This window comes from Sus scrofa, chromosome 2, assembly GCF_000003025.6.
Source record: "Sus scrofa isolate TJ Tabasco breed Duroc chromosome 2, Sscrofa11.1, whole genome shotgun sequence".
Classification (NCBI taxonomy): Eukaryota; Metazoa; Chordata; class Mammalia; order Artiodactyla; family Suidae; genus Sus; species Sus scrofa.
The window spans coordinates 71,877,577-71,895,640 of NC_010444.4; the positions used below are offsets into that span (position 1 = coordinate 71,877,577).

Genomic DNA, 18,064 nt, shown 5'->3' on the forward strand with positions numbered 1-18,064 from the left:
AAGACAAAAAGAAAAAAAAATAGACCTAAGGGGAAGGAGGTATATAAACTGTAAAAAGCTGACACCAACATTGGTAGGTTAACCCCAGCCTGCTCTGATGAACAACTTCTTCCTTCTTTTTGGATCCATGTAGAGAATCAGAATATGCACCTATGCATAGGTGCTCCAAAATTTCCCTGTAATTTTGCATGGTGTTTGTGGAGCTCCTGCAACTGAGAGTTCTTGGGTCAATTCCTGAGCCCCTGGCTAAACACTGGGGACCTAGAACAGCCCCAAAGGCCTTTCTCTGGCTTCCTCTCTGTCTATTTGGACATGGTTCTGCTGAATCCCTGCTGGGTGCAAGGCCCTGTCCTAGGAGTGTGTGTAAATGGAGCCATCGTGGCCCTGGCCCCTAGCTTCGTAGACAGACAGTCAACAAGCGCCCCAGATAACTTTCAAGAGTGATAATGTGCTGAAGGAAAAATGTTATAAGCTCATGTGTTCAAAGTGGTTTTGAGAAGGCGAGAGTGACTTCCAAGGGAGGTCAGGGGAGGTCTTTCTAAGGGGTTGAGACCTGAAGGTCGAGGAGGATATGGGAATAAGCCAGAGCAGCAGATGCAAACGTCCTGAGGTAGGGCTGAGGCTGGCTGTGGGAGGGCCAGGAAGGAGGCTGGAGTGGCTGCTGCCTGGGGCTGCGAGGAGGACTCAGAGAGGCCAGCAGGCACAAGACACATGACACCTGTAGCTTTGGTAAGGAGTTTATTTGTATTCTCTAAGCCTCTGCTGTGCTATTCTAAAACCAGTAGCCAGCCGTGGCTAATAAGATTAAAACTGAGGAGTTCCCGCTGTGGCGCAATGGGATGAGCAGGATCTCTGCAGCACTGAAATGAAAGTTCGATACCCCATCCAGCACAGTGGGCTAAGGATCCTGTGTTGCTGCAGCTGCCTAAGACGCAGCTGTGGCTCAACTCTGATCCCTGGCCTGGGAACTCCATATGCCACAAGGCGGCCCCAAAAGAAAGATAAAAAAATTAAAAGTGAAAGGCCGTTGAAAGTTTGGTTCCTCAGTAGAAATTGGAGCCTCGTGTATACTTGGCATGTAAAATGGCACAGCGGCTATGGAAAATGGGATGGTGGTTCCTCAAAAAAATTAAAAAGAGAAATCCCAGGAGTTCCCGCTGTGGCACAGTGGGTTAAGAACCTGACGGCGGCAGCTCGAGTTGATGTGGAGGTGCAGGTTCCATCCCCAGCTCGGCGCAGTGGGTGGCATTCAGCATTGCCACAGCTGTGGTGTAAGTTGCAGCTGCAGCTCAGATTCAGTTCCTGGACCAGGAACCTCCATATGCTTCTGTTGCGGCCATTGAAGAAGAAAAAAAAAGAAAAGAGAAGAAAAGAAAAAGAAAGTGCAGAAAGCTTCAGTTACAAAATTTGGGGAAATAATATCTGCATTTGGGGGCACAAATTACCACACAGCCTCTTCTCCCCACTGGCATTTTTCATGCTGTAATAACTAACATGATCACCCCAGAGATAAAAGAAAAGCCAACATTATCTGGATTTTATGAAAAATAATGGCCATCAAAATCTTACAAGATATGATTTGGCCGAAATCCAGGCAGGTCGACCAGATGATTCCCTTTTTAAACCTGTACAGGCGTTCCGTTGTGGCTTAGTGGAAAGGCACCTGAGTAGTATCCATGAGGACTTGGGTTCAATTCCTGGCCTTGCTCAATAGGTTAAGGATCTGGCATTGCTGTGAGCTCTGGTGTAGGTCACAGACATGGCTTATATCTGGAATTGCTGTGGCTGTGGCGTAGGTCAGCAGCTGCAGCTCTATTTGACCCCTAGCCTGGGAACTTCCATATGCTGCAGGTGTGGCCCTAAAAAAAAAAAAAAAAAAAAAAAAAAAAGAATTGAAAGTGGACATTTCGTACACCCATGATCACAGCAGCATTATTCACAATAGGCAAATGGTTTAAGTAACCTGTCAGTTGACTAGATAAACAAAATGTGGTATATACACACAATGAAACAGTATTAAGCCTTAAAAGGAAAGAAATTTTTTAAAATGGCAAAACCGTATCTCTTTATTAATCACTATTTGCACATTTCACATCTTTTATTCAATAGTACCCCCCCACCAGCCCAGCCCAACACTTTTGGATCATGAAAAGCTTGGAGATAGTTAAAATTCCAGAAAAAAAAAAAAAAACATGTTTGGGACCATGCCAGTGGCATGTAGAAGTTCTAGGGCCAGGGATCGAACCCTCCCCACAACAGTGACCTGAGCTGCAGCAGTAACGACGACAAAGTCTTAACCCGCTGCACCACCAGAGAACTCCAAAGCTCCTAGAAAATTTTGCGGAAGAATTTTTGCAAAGCTTGGATTCTCCCCTTCTTGACGTATGTGATTGACTTTCATTGAATAAATGTAAGCAGTTACAAGAATTCAAGCTTATTATTCATCTGATTGTGTATATAAGTTTTCCTCCTTATCAAGATATAGTCAAGTGCCCATCAATGATATTGCCAACAGGAATTCTGTCATTCTTCAAAAGGAACTTCTGACACCTGCTACCTTGTGGATGAACCTTGAGGATATGATGCTCAGTGAAATCAGCCAGACACAAAAGGACAAATACTATCTGATTCCACTTTAGCAGGTCCGTAGAGGAGTCAGATCTACAGAGACAGGACCTAGATGTCGGGGCCAGGGGGTGGGGGAGTCCGTGTTTCACCAGCACGGAGTTTCAGCTTGGGAAGATCAGAAGGTCCTAGAGGTGGATGGTAGGGATGGTTATACCACATGGTGAATGTGCTTAATGCCACTGAGCTGTGGACTTGAAAATGGTTAAGATGGTCAGTTTCACGCTATGCATATTTTGTCGCAATTGAAAAAAAAAAAAAAAAAGTTTGGTTCCTCGTTGCATGAACCACACTCAACAGCCACCAGGGAGAAGTGGCTACTGTGTTGGACAGCACAGATCGAGACCATTTCCATCCTTGCAGAAAGTTCCATCAGACTGTTCATGTGGGAATGTGGCTTAAGAAGCCGCTTCAGTTCCTTGGGTCCAGTCAATGGTTCCACATGGACTGTCATATTGACAGCAGCAAATCAAAGGGCCTGAAGATGTGGGGTGAAGAACACTCCCCGGTCTCCAAACCGTGTTCCCAGCTATATCTGGAGGAAGCAAAGAAGGGGCCCCTGGGAACAACCTCTGCTCTGGCCGAGATCTTTCCAGCCTCGGGGAAGCCATCTGTTCAGGGACAAATTTCCCTGGCAGCCTGGGAAGGGAGGGCTGGTCCTCGAGATCCAGGGCCAGATGTTGAGGCACCAAAGTCCAGGGGAATCAGGAAGTGATGATTGGTGAGATGTTGGGAGAAAGCGGGGGTGTAAAAGGTGCTGGAGGGGAGTTCCCATTGTGGCTCAGTGGGCTAAGAACCCAACATTGTCTTCGTGAGGATGTGGGTTCAATCCCTGTCCTCACTTAGTGGGTTAAGAATCTGGCATTGCTGCAAGCCGCAGCATAGGCTCGGATCCTGAATTGCTCTGGCTGTGGTGTAGACTGGCGGTTGCAGCTCCAATTTGACCCCTAGCCTGGGAACTTCCATATGCTGCAGGTGCAGTCATTAAAAAAATAAAAGCGGGGGGCTGGAGGAAATCAGGGTGGTGTCCAGCCGTTAGTGGACAAGTTCAGTTGCATCAAACAAGAAACCCACGAAATCCGTGCACAACCTCTGCCTCTCCATGTACATAGCCCTCTTCTTCCCCATCTGTAATCACCCACAGGTCACAGCAGAAATGCCACCTCCGCTTACCTCCATCTCGATGCTTGCTGTGTAGGTAGTTGTGCTTTTAAATAATGAATCTCTCTCCTCCATTAGACCAGGTGGTCCTGAAGGCAGGGTTTTTGGCCACTGTGTTCCCATGGTGGCTGCAGTATCTCGATCAGTGCAAGCAGATGTCTGTTGAAGCAGTAAATGAACTTTGGGCTATTTGCTTAACCTCCTTGTGCCTCAGTTTCCCCATTGGTAAAGTGGAGGAAGGAGAGATCGGGATGTATCTGCTTATCTACGGATATATATCTGCATGCTGGAGCTGGCTTGCTAGAGCCAACTGTGTAATTTTCAGGAAATGTGTAGACTGGTTCTTAAACAAGCTGTTATTAAAATTTAAATGATATCAATTTACAGTGAAACAAATTATGTTAAAAGAACCAAGGTAGGAGTTCCCTAGTGGCTCAGCCCATTAAGGATCTGGCGTTGTCATTGCTGTGGCTTGGGTCACTGCTGTGGTGAGGTTCAGTCCCTGACCTGGGAACTTGTGCCTGCTTGGGCATTGCCAAAACAAAACAAAACAAAACAAAAACGAAAGCAATCAATACTCAAAACTCATTTCTTAATATCTCCTTACATTGTTCTACTAGATATGCCTTTGAGGATTCTTGCTACTATTGTATCTATGTGATAGAGGTATGGTTTAATGCTGTGCTAATATGTATCTCTTACTGGCTCCACATGCAGTAACTTTAGGTGTGGGTAGCTTGAAAGGGACCATGATGGGGGTATTTATTTACACCAGGGTAATTGGCAAATGCTATAAAGCAGAACCTCTCTGCCCGACCCCCATCACTGAGGACATTATTAAACATTGGCAAGCACATCACTGGTTTGGGGGCTGAAGTGAGTTAATGGTTGTGCCTGGCGCAAAGCAAGTGCTGTTATTATTTTGTTTGGCTCACACGCCCTCATCCAGAATTGCCGTCGTGCAGACAGGAATTGGGCAAAGCCACTGACCAGCTGTTTTGCTTCTCCCTCTAGTGTGCCCGACCATCTGTAAGTCGCACGGCTGCACTGCTGAGGGCCTCTGCTGTCACAGCGAGTGTTTGGGCAACTGCTCTGAGCCAGACGACCCCACCAAGTGCGTGGCCTGCCGCAACTTCTACCTGGACGGCAGATGCGTGGAGACCTGCCCGCCCCCCTACTACCACTTCCAAGACTGGCGCTGCGTGAACTTCAGCTTCTGCCAGGACCTGCACAACAAATGCAAGAACTCAAGGAGGCAGGGCTGCCACCAGTACGTCATTCACAACAACAAGTGTATCCCTGAGTGCCCCTCAGGGTACACGATGAATTCCAGCAAGTGAGTCCGGGGTATGGGTTCTGGGGCTGAGGTGGGGCCGGGTAGCCAAGAGGGGAAGGAACTTGGGGTTGGTGTTGGGAGTGTTGCCTGTGAAAACTGTGTGAAAACCTAGAGTTAAGTGGCTATGAGTGAGGGAACCACCAGTGACTAGCGGTAGGCTTGGGTCTCTTGGGTGCCATTCCTGCTACCTGTGTTTGGCCCTGGCTTTTGGAGCAGACGTTGACAAAACTTCTTCTTGCAAAGGGCCAGAGGGTACATATTTTTGGCATATCGCATACCATTTTTCAAGCTTTCTGTGCTTAGCATCGGAAATAGAAGGCCTTGGTTTTGGATTCGGTCCTTTATATGGTCTGATGGTCCCCATGAATGTCTCTGTCTATCACAATCAAGATCAGAACTCGGGGAGTTCGCATTATGGCCAAATATTTAGCAGGGGAGATTACCAGCCCAGCACAGTGGGTTTAGGATCCAGCGTTGCCACACCTGTGGTGTAGCAGATTCAACCCCTGGCCCGGGAACTCCATATACCCCTGGGGAGCCAAAAAACAAAAGAAAGAAAAAAGAATCAGAACTCAGATTTTTAAATTAAAAAAATTTTTTTTTCCATTTTTTTATGGCCACACCTGCAGCATATGGAAGTTCCTGGGCTGGGGGGTCTAATCAGAGCTGCAGCTGCCGGCCTTCGCCACAGCCACAGCAATGTGGTATCAAAATGGCATCTGTGTTCTATGTCACAGCTTGTGGCAACAACGCTCGATCCTTAACCCCCTGAGCAAGGCCAGAGATCAAACCCGCATCCTTATGGATACGAGTGAGGTTCTTAACCCACTGAGTCAAAGTGGGAACTCCCAGATTTTTAAAAAATGTTTTCTCCAAGCTGGAGCTGGAAGGTGTCCTGAGATTAGCTCAGAATGCAAGGAGGAAGGACTCAATTCTAAGATTTTCCTCAAGGCTTTACTGCATTTTGACGACAGTACAAGGGAGCCATTTCCGACTATTTGGGTGAGAAAGAGCAGATTTTTCGGTCCCAGGGGTGAGTCAGATTTCCTACGCACTTCTCAGACTTTTTATTCACACTGTTAGCGTCTCAGATGAGCTATTCCGGTGTCTCAGGGCTGTAACCGAGTTTTAAAAAATCTGTTTCCTGGTTTTTGTGTGGAGGTCTGAAAAAGAAAACAACCCACGAAACGACACAAAAACAAACCAGAAGCAGACGCACCTCGAGGGGCCTTGAGCTGACCTGCTTACGTAAAAAAATCTTCCTCTTCAGACTTGAAAATTAGCCAAGCGAGAGTGTTCTGGTGGGAAATTTTATTTCCCTGGGTGGGGAGGGTGGGAAGGAAAACAATCTTTATTCCGGGTCCTAGGGACCTCTCTTTGAGTGTTTGTGAACCTGTAAGTACAGTGTGTTTTGTTTTGTTCATTTTTGATAAAACCTATCAAGTGACTTTGTTGACCAAAAATAGGCTTCTATAAATCACCTTGGCACACCAGACAGAGCTTTTTTTTTTCTGTTTTTTCTTTTTTGGGGGCCGGTTTATCAGTAAGTTTGGGAAAATGACCATATTCTTTTTGATTTATTTCTGTTTTTTTTTTTTCCTGTTGGAAATAAAGCATGGATATGAATATCTTCCGGTGAGAAGTTAGTCAAAAAGACATCGCCTTGCAGTAAAAGCTATTTTTTTCGGCTCATAAGTAATGTTGGAAAAATAGAGCAACCTCTTTTGATGGCAGTGGCCCAGGGATTGAAGCCCGAGGATACTGACACTTTGTCCTGTGGTGCTTGGGACCTTGACTGAGTGAACGACAAAAGTGAAGGGTGTTGATTGTGACCTGGGGTGGCGGAATTTTGCTTTATAGGTTTGCATTTCTTTTCCCCTTCTGAAGCTTTTCTTTTCTTGTGTGAAAGACTTGAGTGCCATTGAGTTTTCTAATGTGGTTTGCTATCAAGGAGGGCCAGATGTGTTTTCTTCCATTCTTGTGGCTTTATCTGGGAAGCAGTTCTTGAAGTTTTTGCTGCACAGGTCTGGGAACCCACAGGCGTTCATTAAGAGGCCTGCCCTCTGTCTACGGCCACACTGTGCTCCCTCACGGGGTGATCTTGCATGAGAAGGATTGGATATTTGGGGTGTGTGTTAAGGGTGGATGGGTGTGGAGCATCCCAATCCCCGCCCCCATGCTCTGCCCTTTGATCTTTGCATGGCTGGCTTCTCTTTGTCATCCAGGTCACAGCTTAAAGTCATTTCCTTTGAGAATCCTTCCCTGAGTGACTACCCTGTTTGAATTTGCCATCCAGCTCCTCTTGGGCACATCCCCCCATTGGAACTCTTTTCATGGCATTTTCATCATTTCATTTTCATGATATATACATTGTGATTTCATGATTATATATATATAATTTTATATATAATTATATATATTATATGAATATATATAATTATATATATGAGATCTAATGTTATATATATAATTTTTTCCTTCTCTTTATGGTTGCACCTGTGGCATATGGAAGTTCCCCGGCTAGGGGCTGAACTGGAGCTGCAGCTGTGACCTATGCCCCAGCTTGCAGCAACACCAAATCCTTAATACACTGAGTGAGGCCAGGAGTTGAACCCGAGTCCTCACAGAGACAATATTGGGTTCTTAACCCGCTGAACTACAATGGGAACTCCTTAAGCTTTACAGAGTTATCCCATAAAACCCTAGACATTCCACCCTCAGATCCTAATAAAAGCAGACTCCCAGGTGTTCCCCTCTTTCTCTCTCTCTCCCCCACAACGGGAACTCCACTAGTTGAGATATATATATTGTTTTTTAGGGCTGTACCTGAGGCACATGGAAGTTCCTAGACTAGGGGTCAGATCAGAGCTGCAGCTGCTGGCCTACACCACAGCCACAGCAACGTGGGATCTGAGCTGTGTCTGCAACCTACACCACAGCTCATGGCAACACCAGATCTTTAACCCACTGAGCAGGGCCAGGGATTGAACCCGAATCTTCAAGGATACTAGTTGGTTTCATTACCACTGAGCTACTATGGAAACTCTGTCAACTGGCTGATATTTTAATTGTCAACATATTAATTTGCCCCAATAAGACTAAACACTTCACAAGCATATCAGCTAGCTCTTGCTGTGTAACAAACCACCCCGCATTTAGTAAAACAATGCCCATTTAGGGCTTCTCATTATTTTGTGGGTTAACTGGCAGTTTTTCTGGCTCAGGCTGGGTCAGCTCTGACTGTACAGGACAGGCTAGCCTCTCATATCCTGCATGGGTGGCTGGGGCCCTGCTCCACGTGTAGCTGGGATGGGCATGCTTTAATGTGGAAGTACTTTTTCAGCCTTGGCTGTAGCGCATTTGCTAATGTCCCATTGGCGAAAGCAATTCATCAGGCCAAGCCCCGATTCACTGGATGAGGAAGCCGGTTCTGCTTCTTGGTGGGAAGGACTGAATAGAACATGTGGATTTCCCACAGGGAAAGCTGGTCGTTTGTTCACTCGTGTGTGCCTGTAGTTTACAACTGGCTTTGGCAGAAAGCCAGATAGTAAACATTTTCAGTTCTGGGGGCCATATGGTCCCTGTGGCAGCTATTCTTCTCTGGCCTTAGAGTAGCCATGGATGATATGCAAGCCATGGGTGTGGCTGGGTTCCCATATAGCGCTATTTACAGCAGGTGGCCAGCTGGAGTTGGCCCACTGGGCTGTAGTTTGCTTACCCCTGGTTCAGAGGATCCCCTATCACATGATTAGTGCTCAGTGAATATTTGTAGACCCAACAAAGGAACTCAAATATTCGGTCACTCTTCAGGTTCCATCCCAGCTGCTCTGACACCAGCTGGATGTCCTGCAGTCAAATTCAACATCACCAGCTCCCTGGAGTTAGCATCAGACCTGCAAGTGAAAGGCTTGGTCCTCCACCAGACTGGCTTTCCTTCAGATGCCAGACATAATCTGGGGGAATGCTAGACACAATCTGGGGGGGCCCCTGCCACCCCCACTTCTGATTGGCTGGCTATAAATTTGGGAGCTCCTACAAACCCTCAGGATTCAAGAATTTGCTAGGACAACTCATAAGGCTGAGGGAAAAAAAAGACTCTACTGTTCTGTTGGTCCAAGTGTCTCAGGGTTAGGGATGCCCGCAGAGTTCCCCAGGACACACAGCACTTGTGGTGAGGTCTGCAGATGTTTCTCCTCCAGGAGGAGGGCCCCTATTTATGGCTGGGGCGGCTCTTGTTGTTCTTACTCTGACCCTAGGATGCACTTTATCAAGGAACCATCAGGAAACTTGGAGGAACAAGATCTGTTACGGGAGAGGCACATAGTGAGGTGCTGGGGAGATGGAGACAGGAGAGAAGGGAGGGAGGGAGGAAGAGAGGCAGAGAGGGAGGGAAGGAGAAAAGGAGAGAGAGAGAGAGGGAGGGAGGGAGAGAGAAAGAGAAAGAGAGGAACACATGGGGGGCTGCTTTTATTAGGATCCTGGGGTGGGATGTCTAGGGTTTTATGGATTCACCCTTAAGGAGTTCCCGTTGTGGCTCAGCAGGTTAAGGAGTCAGTGTTGCCTCTGTTAATGATGTGGGTTCCATCCTCGGCCTTGCCCAGTGGGTTAAGGATCCTGTGTCACCACAAGCTTCAGCCTAGGTTGCAGATATGACTCAGATCCCTCGTTGCTCTGGCTGTGGTGTAGACCTGCAGCTGCAGCTCCAATTCAACCCCTGGCCTGGGAACTTCCACATGCCACAGGGTGTAGCCTTAAAATAAACAGGGGGTGGGCGAGCTTAAGAGCAGAAATTAGGGCACAGGAAGGGAAAAGCGGGGTCCATCAAGGGTTTGGTTATCTAGGTTTCCTAGGGTTTCTGAAAGAAACCTGGGTGGGGGCCACCTGATTCCTTATCTGGTTGTTTTGCTAGTGACTGTGACATAGAGCTGGCTTTACATTTATTCAAGATGGGTGTCTTTTGAAATAGATGCCTTGGCTGTCCCAAAGCTTCATGCCTGGCCCTTAGGACGACAGCTTTAGGAATTCCTGTTGTGGCTCAGCGGTAACGAAGCCAACTAGTATCCATGAGGAAACGGGTTTGATCCCCGGCCCCACCCAGCAACTGCAGCTCTGATTCGACCCCTAGCTTGGGAATCTTCATATGCTGCAGAAGTGGCCCTAAAAAAGACAAAAACAAACAAAAAGAGTGCACAGGGAGTGAGGGCTGGGGGTTCCAGGCTCAGGGCTCCCATCCCCTCGTGGGATCAGACATCAGCCTTTCAGTACCTCAGTGGTTCACCAGCCAGAATAATTGACTGAGTTGGTGGTGTCCAAGGTTTTCATTGGGGTTTTATTACATCGATGTGATGGCCTGAACCACTGGCCACAGGTTTGAACTCCAGCCCCCCTCTCCTCCGGAGGGCATATGGTTGAGGAAACTCTCCAGTCACACATCTAGTCTTTCTGGTGACCAGCCCCATCCTGAAGCAAGCGGCGCCCCCCACCCCCTCCAACCCCTCCCCCCTCAAGCAAAGTCACCTCATTAGCAAAACAAAGATGCTGCTGTCACTCAGGAAATTCCAAGGGCTTTTGAAGCTCTGTGCCAGGACCTGGGGCAAAGACCGGATGTGTTCTTTATTATACCAAATAATAAAAGACCTTTCTGAAGAATCGAATAGAATATGCAGGGGTGTGGAAATAACAGCAGGAGCATCAATGATATCATTAGTAAAACATGATCATCATAGCCAAAGACAAACAATTTTTGTTTTCTCTGTGCCTAGTGCTTTAGGTGGTGGATATCATTTCGTCCTCATCACCACCTGCCCTGTGAGGCAGGTACTCTTATTGTTTCTCTTTCACAGAGGAGGACGCAGACCTTGAGAATGTATCAGTTGGGAATATTGAGGTTTCATGCACCAGAATCCCAGTTCAAACTGGCTTGAGCAATATTAAAGGAGTTTATTGGTGATTGTAACCAAAGAGTTTAGGAAAGAGCCTCAGGTATAGCTGTACCAGGAGCTCAAGGGATGAACACGATCATTTTCTTTGCACCCCAAACTTTATTTTTCTCTCTGTCATTTTGTTCTCAGACAGCCTCTCCCTCACGCCTTGCCCCATGTTAGTAGTATAGCAATACCCTCTTAGGTACTCCAGAAGGAGGACAATTTCTCCTTTCAGGAAGTTCTAGCAAAACCTTCCCTGGATGAACTTGTGCCCACCTCTGACTCCCACGGGGATGGAAGATGTTGCTCAGCCTGGCCTGGATTTTGCGTCCTGCCTGGACCTAGGAGGGCTGTGCCAGTCAAGAACTGACCTCAGAGACCCTGTGTAGGGGAGGGCTGATTTCCAAAGGACTCCTTGGGGCTACACATTTGAGAACATTAGGCTGCGAGAAGGCAAAGCCAGTCTGCCTCCGGCCACCCACTGTCAAATGTGAGGTTGTAGTTATAGCTCATAGGTTGTATAGTCTCATATATAGTTGTGTGGCCATGTCAAGCCCCACACAAAAGAGCAAATGCCCCATCATCTCACAGTAGCTGCCCAAGTTCCACCAGTGTGTTGTGTGGGGGGGCAACAGCATCAGCTCAGCCACTTTCACGTAGCGACAGAATGGGTCCTACGTGACGTCCATAAGTTCTGCATCATCCCCGTCACCATGGTAATCAGGCATCCCTTGGGTTCCAGGTGATGCTATGAGTCCTACCTCTGTTACCCAACTCAGGTTCAACTGCTTGCCACTCAAAAGCCAATAATTCGAGAGGCAAGTTTCAGTAGAAAGGAAGGTGACAATCTGGGGAGAAGGTGGACTCATGTCCAGAGACCAACTCTGAAGATTCTGCTCAGCCATGGCAGTTTGTAAAGGGGGGTTGTCGGGTGTGGAAATCTCAGTGAACCATGGAGGCAGGAGGTTGGGTTCTGCATTTTTCTCCGTGGCATGTAGACTGGCTGACTCTCTCTTCAGATGTTATCTTGCCTGCATGATCTGCCTGCAGGATCACTAAGAGGGCTTTTGGGGGTAGACATCTAGTTATTTTTAAACTGCTTAACTCTTCATTCTTACTTCTTCTTCTTTTTTTTTTTTTTTTTTTTTTTGCTTTTTAGGGCTGTACCAACAGCATGTGGAGGTTCCCAGGCTAGGGGTTGATTTGGAGCTGCAGCTGCCGGCCTACACCACAGCCACAGCAATGTGGGATCTGAGCTGTATCTGCAACCTACACCACAGCTCATGGCAACGCCGGATCCTTAACCCACTGAACGAGGCCAGGGATCGAACCTGCATCCTCATGGATCCTAGTTGGGTTTGTTAACCACTGAGCCATGATGGGAACTCCCCATTCGTACCTCTTTTGATCTAGCAAAAGAATCCACAGGTTGGGCAAGGCATGATGTGCATTTAGGAGAGTGTAAGTCGGGTCAAACTGCCTGTGGATCACATTCCTATAATTAAGTTCTTTTAAGGTCAGAGGGGAATGGAAATGGGCAAACAGGGAAGGGGGGAAGGTTGATTTCATGTCTATGGGGTAGAAAGTGATTCTCCACAGGATGCAGAGTGGATCACTGTGGGGGTTAGGCAGGAGCCCTATCATTTTGAGGTAAAGGCATGAGTTCCCTGACTTCAGGGTGAAGCTAGAGACCTGCCACCACAAGAAATGCCATAACCTATCATGACCTGGGGGTCATTTGCCCCTCCCCACCCCACCAGGAGACAATGTTTGGAGATGTTTTTGACTGTCCTGCCTTGGGTGGCAGGTGCTGCTGGCAAGGAGCTTGCGGAGCCCAGGGATGCTGCTCGAAATCGCTAATGGGCAGGACAGCTCCCCACCTAAGGGAGAATTCTCCTGCCCAAATGTCAACAGTGCTGTGGTTGAAGCACCCTGACTTATGGCCACTTGGGACCCTGTGCAGCACATTCTCTGCTCTGTGTGTGTGTGTGTCTGTGTGTGTGTGTGTGTGTGAGAGAGAGAGAGAGAGCGCTCCTGGGTGCCCTGACCTCTCTCTCTCTCCACTCCTTCTGCAGCTTGATGTGCACTCCGTGCCTAGGCCCCTGTCCCAAAGTGTGTCACCTCCTGGAAGGCGAGAAGACCATCGACTCAGTGACATCCGCCCAGGAGCTCCGAGGCTGCACCATTATCAACGGGAGCCTAATCATCAACATTCGAGGAGGCAGTGAGTGCTCTTGGGTGGGGGTGGGGGGCACCTGCCACGATCCCAGGGAGCAGAGAAGGAGAACAGCCTTAATACCCACAAGTGGAGTCACGCACGGAGTTTGCTTCCAAACCTGAAGTTCACAGCTCAGTCTGCTCACCCCCCACCCCTCCACCTCCTCTGATCTTTCCAAGCTGGGAGCTGGCACATCAGGAATTTGCTTTTTTTTTTTCTTTTTTGGCCACCCCGTGGCATATGGAGTTCCCAGGCCAGGGGCCAGATCTGAGCCCCAGTTATGACCTACACCACAGCTGTGACAATGCTGGATCCTTTAACCCACTGTGCCCGGCTGGAGATCGAATCTGAGTCCTGGTGCTCCAGAGACCCTGCTGATCTTGTTGCATCACGGTGGGAACTCCAGGAATTTGAATTTGTAACAGGCAGGCAATGCACCCTCTTGCAGGTCTGAGGGCCTTGTTTCCAGAAATTCCGCCACAGGCTAAAAGGCATTCCTCTGGTTGTTTATTCTGGGAACATTTATTGAATACTCGTGGCTAAGGAGGCAAACTTTGTTTGTGGTGGATTTTGCAAATAAACAAATTAACATATAATGTAAACCCAGGCAGGGGTCCAGGCTCAGAAAGAAAAGCAAAGCAGGGTGACAGAAGGATCAAGGGTCAGCAAGTTTTTCTTCAGAAGGGCCTTATGAGAAATACAATCAGCTTTGCAGGCAGCCCGGTCTCCATCATAACTACTCAACTCTGCCTCTTAGGTGTATTTTGAGCAGAACGTGTCAAAATCATTTTCAGCTGGGAGGTTAACTCTTCACTGTGGGGAATTATGGGAAAGGTAAAATATTTTGGTAGAAACGCACTGGGTCCTCTCTCCTTTCCTTAGACAACCTGGCAGCCGAACTAGAGGCCAACCTTGGACTCATTGAGGAGATTTCAGGGTACCTGAAAATCCGCCGATCCTATGCCCTCGTGTCACTTTCCTTCTTCCGGAAGTTGCGTCTGATCCGAGGGGAGACGTTGGAAATTGGGTATGTGGGCCTGATGCTCTATCTGTGGCCTCACTAGGAAGTCTGTGAGTTAGAAAAACCAAGGGATTTTTGCCAAGATATGGAAAGAAACTAAGTGTCCTTCAGTGGGTGCATGGGTATAGAAAATGTGGTGTATATATATTTATCTAGTAATAAATGAATTTCATATTTATTTAATAATATGTACATATTATTTAGCCATAAAGCTGCCTTTTTTTTTTTTTTTTTGGCTCAGACCTTTTATTTAGATTGTTGCAAGACCTCTTTGCTGTTCGACAGAAACATAATGCAAGTTGTAGAGACTTTCAATTTTCTTTTCTTTTCTTTTTTTTTTTTTTGTCTTTTTGTTTTTAGTTGTTGTTGTTGTTGCTATTTCTTGGGCCGATCCCGCGGCATATGGAGGTTCCCAGGCTATGGGTTGAATCGGAGCTGTAGCCACCGGCCTATGCCAGAGCCACAGCAACTTGGGATCCAAGCCGTGTCTGCAACCTACACCACAGCTCACGGCAACGCCGGATCGTTAACCCACTGAGCAAGGGCAGGGACCAAACCCGCAACCTCATGGTTCCTAGTCGGATTCGTTAACCACTGCGCCACGACGGGAACTCCGAGACTTTCAATTTTCTAGTAGCCACATCTAAAAAACTTTAAAAGAGATAGGTGAAAGGAATTTTCATAATGCATTTTACTGAACCCATTACATCTAAAATGTTATTTTGACATGGACTTAATAGTAAAAAAAAAAGTATAAAGGTTTTTTACATTTTTTTCTTTGGCATGCCAAGTCTTTGTATTTCTGGTACAGTTCTGAATGGTCACATTTCAGGTGCCCAAACTAGAAGTGGCTAGTGGTTTCTGTATTGGATAACACAGGTCTAGACACAGCCCTTTTCCCGTTCATCATGTGCTGGTGGCCCACTAATAGTTCTAAGGCACAAGTTGAATTGACTTACTGAGTTATAAAACCTTCAGTGGTTACCTCCCCTTCCCACCCCCACGGTGAAAGGTCACGTGTCCTTGGTCTTGGTCTGGCATGCAGTATACTAGAGGGTTTGGCCCATTGCAGCTCTTCAGCCTTGCCCGGCCTCTCTTGGCCAGAGAAGGCTACTCTCTTCTTCCCCTGGGCCCAGTTCAAGTGTCTTCAGGTTTTCCCCTTTGCCAAACCCATATTGCAAACCATCACAGTCCTACCTTCCTTCCCACCAAGACAAAGCTCAGATATCTTCCCGTGAAGGCCATGAAGACTTCCTTCACTTCCCCTGTCCCTCCTACCCTCCATTCAAATTACGACAAGTATGTGTCAAGCGAGTGGTTAGGACAGGGGGCGGAGCCCTGAATGAGACCAGCTTGAGCAACAGTGCTGCCATCTTGGAGTTGCAGATGACCAGGTGATGAATGATTCGGTATGTGTGTATGTTTCCATAGGAACTATTCTTTCTATGCCTTGGACAACCAGAACCTAAGGCAACTGTGGGACTGGAGCAAACACAACCTCACCATCACTCAGGGGAAACTCTTCTTCCATTATAATCCCAAACTCTGCTTGTCGGAAATTCACAAGATGGAGGAAGTTTCTGGAACCAAGGGGCGCCAGGAGAGAAATGATATTGCCCTGAAGACCAATGGGGACCAGGCGTCCTGTAAGTGGCCAGGCCCCGATCAGATAACATGGCTGCCCTCCTCATCCCCCACCACACTGGGGCCCCAGGGGGAGTGTCACTTCCCCCCTCAATGAGCTGAAACAACTCTGTGGGTGATAGGCTTTCTGAAATACTAAGGACAGTTGTTATACATCTGATCTCTTTGCTAAATACCAAATATAGTGCCTCATCCTAGAAGATGCCACATAAGCATCAAATGAATGAATGAATGGCACCTGCTTTTTTTTTTTTTTTTTTTTTTTTTTGCTTTTTAGGGCTGCACCCACAGCATATGGAAGTTCCTAGGCTAGAGGTCAAATCAGAGCTGCAGCTGCCGGCCTACACCACAGCCACCGTAACATAGGATCCGAGCCACATCTGCCACCTGCCACCTATATCATACATAGCTCATGGAGACACCAGATTCTTAACCCACTGAGTGTGAGACAAGGGATGGAACCAGAATCCCCCTAGTTGGATTCATTTCTGCTGCACCACAATGGGAACTCTTCACCTGCCTTCTATATAGCCTTGGGCTCAAATGCTTCAGCAGCTTCTGCAGTTACTACCATTGGAGACTGTTGGCTGACTGCCCTCCTCAGACAGGGTTTCTCTGGAAGGGATAGCTGAGCACTGAGGTGCCATGGCTTCCATGATACCTTCCTGGGAAGTTTGTTCCTTATGGAACAACATGGCCCAAGCTGTGGGTATTCAGGGGAGGGAGAGACCAGGGTTGGGGTGGAGCTTAAGGGAGGGCTTATATTCCAGGCAGAGGGAATTATTCTCTCCAAGGCTCCGTCTCTCCAAGGAAGTGTCACTCTAAGGCATAATGGTCCGTCCACTCTCCAAACCCACTTGGCTTGTGTCCATTTGTACTGGAGGCATGAAAGTTACCATACAAGACAAAATTGTTTCAGGACAAATGTTACCCTTGAAAGTCCCTTTCTCCAGGAACTGTTGGCCATTTGTCCTTCTGGTGCTGGTGCTGACTGAGGTTCTCCAGTTGAGCATCTGGTCAAGTAATTGGCTTGCATGTCCTTTTTTGCCTGTTTTTTTTTTTTTTTTTTTTTTTTTTTTGCCACACTCAAGGCATATGGAAGTTCCTGGGTCAGGGATCAGATCTGAGCTGCAGCTGCCACCTACGCCACAGCTGCGGCATCGCTGGATTCTTTTAACCTACTGCACTGGGCCACACCGCTGCCACAGAGACAATGCCAGGTCCTTAACCCCCTAGGCTGCAGCAGGAACTCCCTACTCTTGCCTCTGAACACTGGGAGAGGCAGGTGGAAATGGGACCTCTCAAGGGAATAGCATGTGGCCATCTGACTCCTCAATAGATATTCCTGGAAGTCCAGGCTCTCCTGATTTGGGCTGAAGCAAATTATTCCATTCTGATATTGGGTGTGTTTTTTTGCTTTGTTTTTTAATATTTCTAGGTGAAAATGAGTTACTTAAATTTTCTTACATTCGGACATCTTATGACAAGATCTTGCTGAAGTGGGAGCCGTATTGGCCCCCCGACTTCCGAGACCTCCTGGGGTTCATGCTCTTCTACAAAGAGGCGTAAGTAGGAGAGGAAAGAGGTGTGTTGGGTGCCTGTGTGCTCAGAAGTTCCCCTATGGAGTTCCTCTCTGTCTCCTTCTTACTCTCGGAATAAATATCGGAGGTTCCTTTGGGGGGATCTCACCCAGTGGATGGTGAACGATGTCAGTAACATTCCTTTTGTGGAAAGCCAGGAATAGAAGCAGGCAGATTTCCTCTGGAGGTCCAGATCGGGCAGTTTCCTAGAGCAATATGCCATGTTGGTTCTGCTCTAGACAGCTTGCCAGACATCCTCAACCAAAAGCCACTCTGTCCACTTGGTGTTTCAAAGTTGATTTTTTAAAAAAATCTATTCTGTATTTTTTTCCCCAACCTTTAAAGAATTGTGATAAAACAAATCACATAAAATTGACCATGTCAGCTCTGTTCACGTGCACAGCTCAGTGGCATTAAGTACATTCGTGATGCTGTGCCACTGTCCTCACCGTCCAGAATTGATTCACCATCCCACATTGAAACTCTGTCCCCTCTGAGTAACACCTAGTCCTGCTGAATATACAACAGTGCTGAAATTTTATTTTATTTTTATTA

The 18,064-nt window shown here is 47.3% G+C and overlaps 1 protein-coding gene across 4 annotated transcripts in view; it reads left to right on the top strand.

The window, feature by feature from the left end:
• Nucleotides 1-18,064, top strand: part of INSR (insulin receptor) — a 142,715-nt gene that overhangs the window by 80,368 nt on the left and 44,283 nt on the right. For all 4 annotated transcript variants that reach the window (XM_021083940.1, XM_021083942.1, XM_021083941.1 and 1 more), the window contains exons 3-7: nt 4,801-5,122; nt 13,122-13,270; nt 14,147-14,291; nt 15,717-15,931; nt 17,368-17,494. In XM_021083940.1, coding sequence (XP_020939599.1) covers nt 4,801-5,122; nt 13,122-13,270; nt 14,147-14,291; nt 15,717-15,931; nt 17,368-17,494 — 958 coding nt within the window. The remainder of the gene's footprint in view (nt 1-4,800; nt 5,123-13,121; nt 13,271-14,146; nt 14,292-15,716; nt 15,932-17,367; nt 17,495-18,064) is intronic.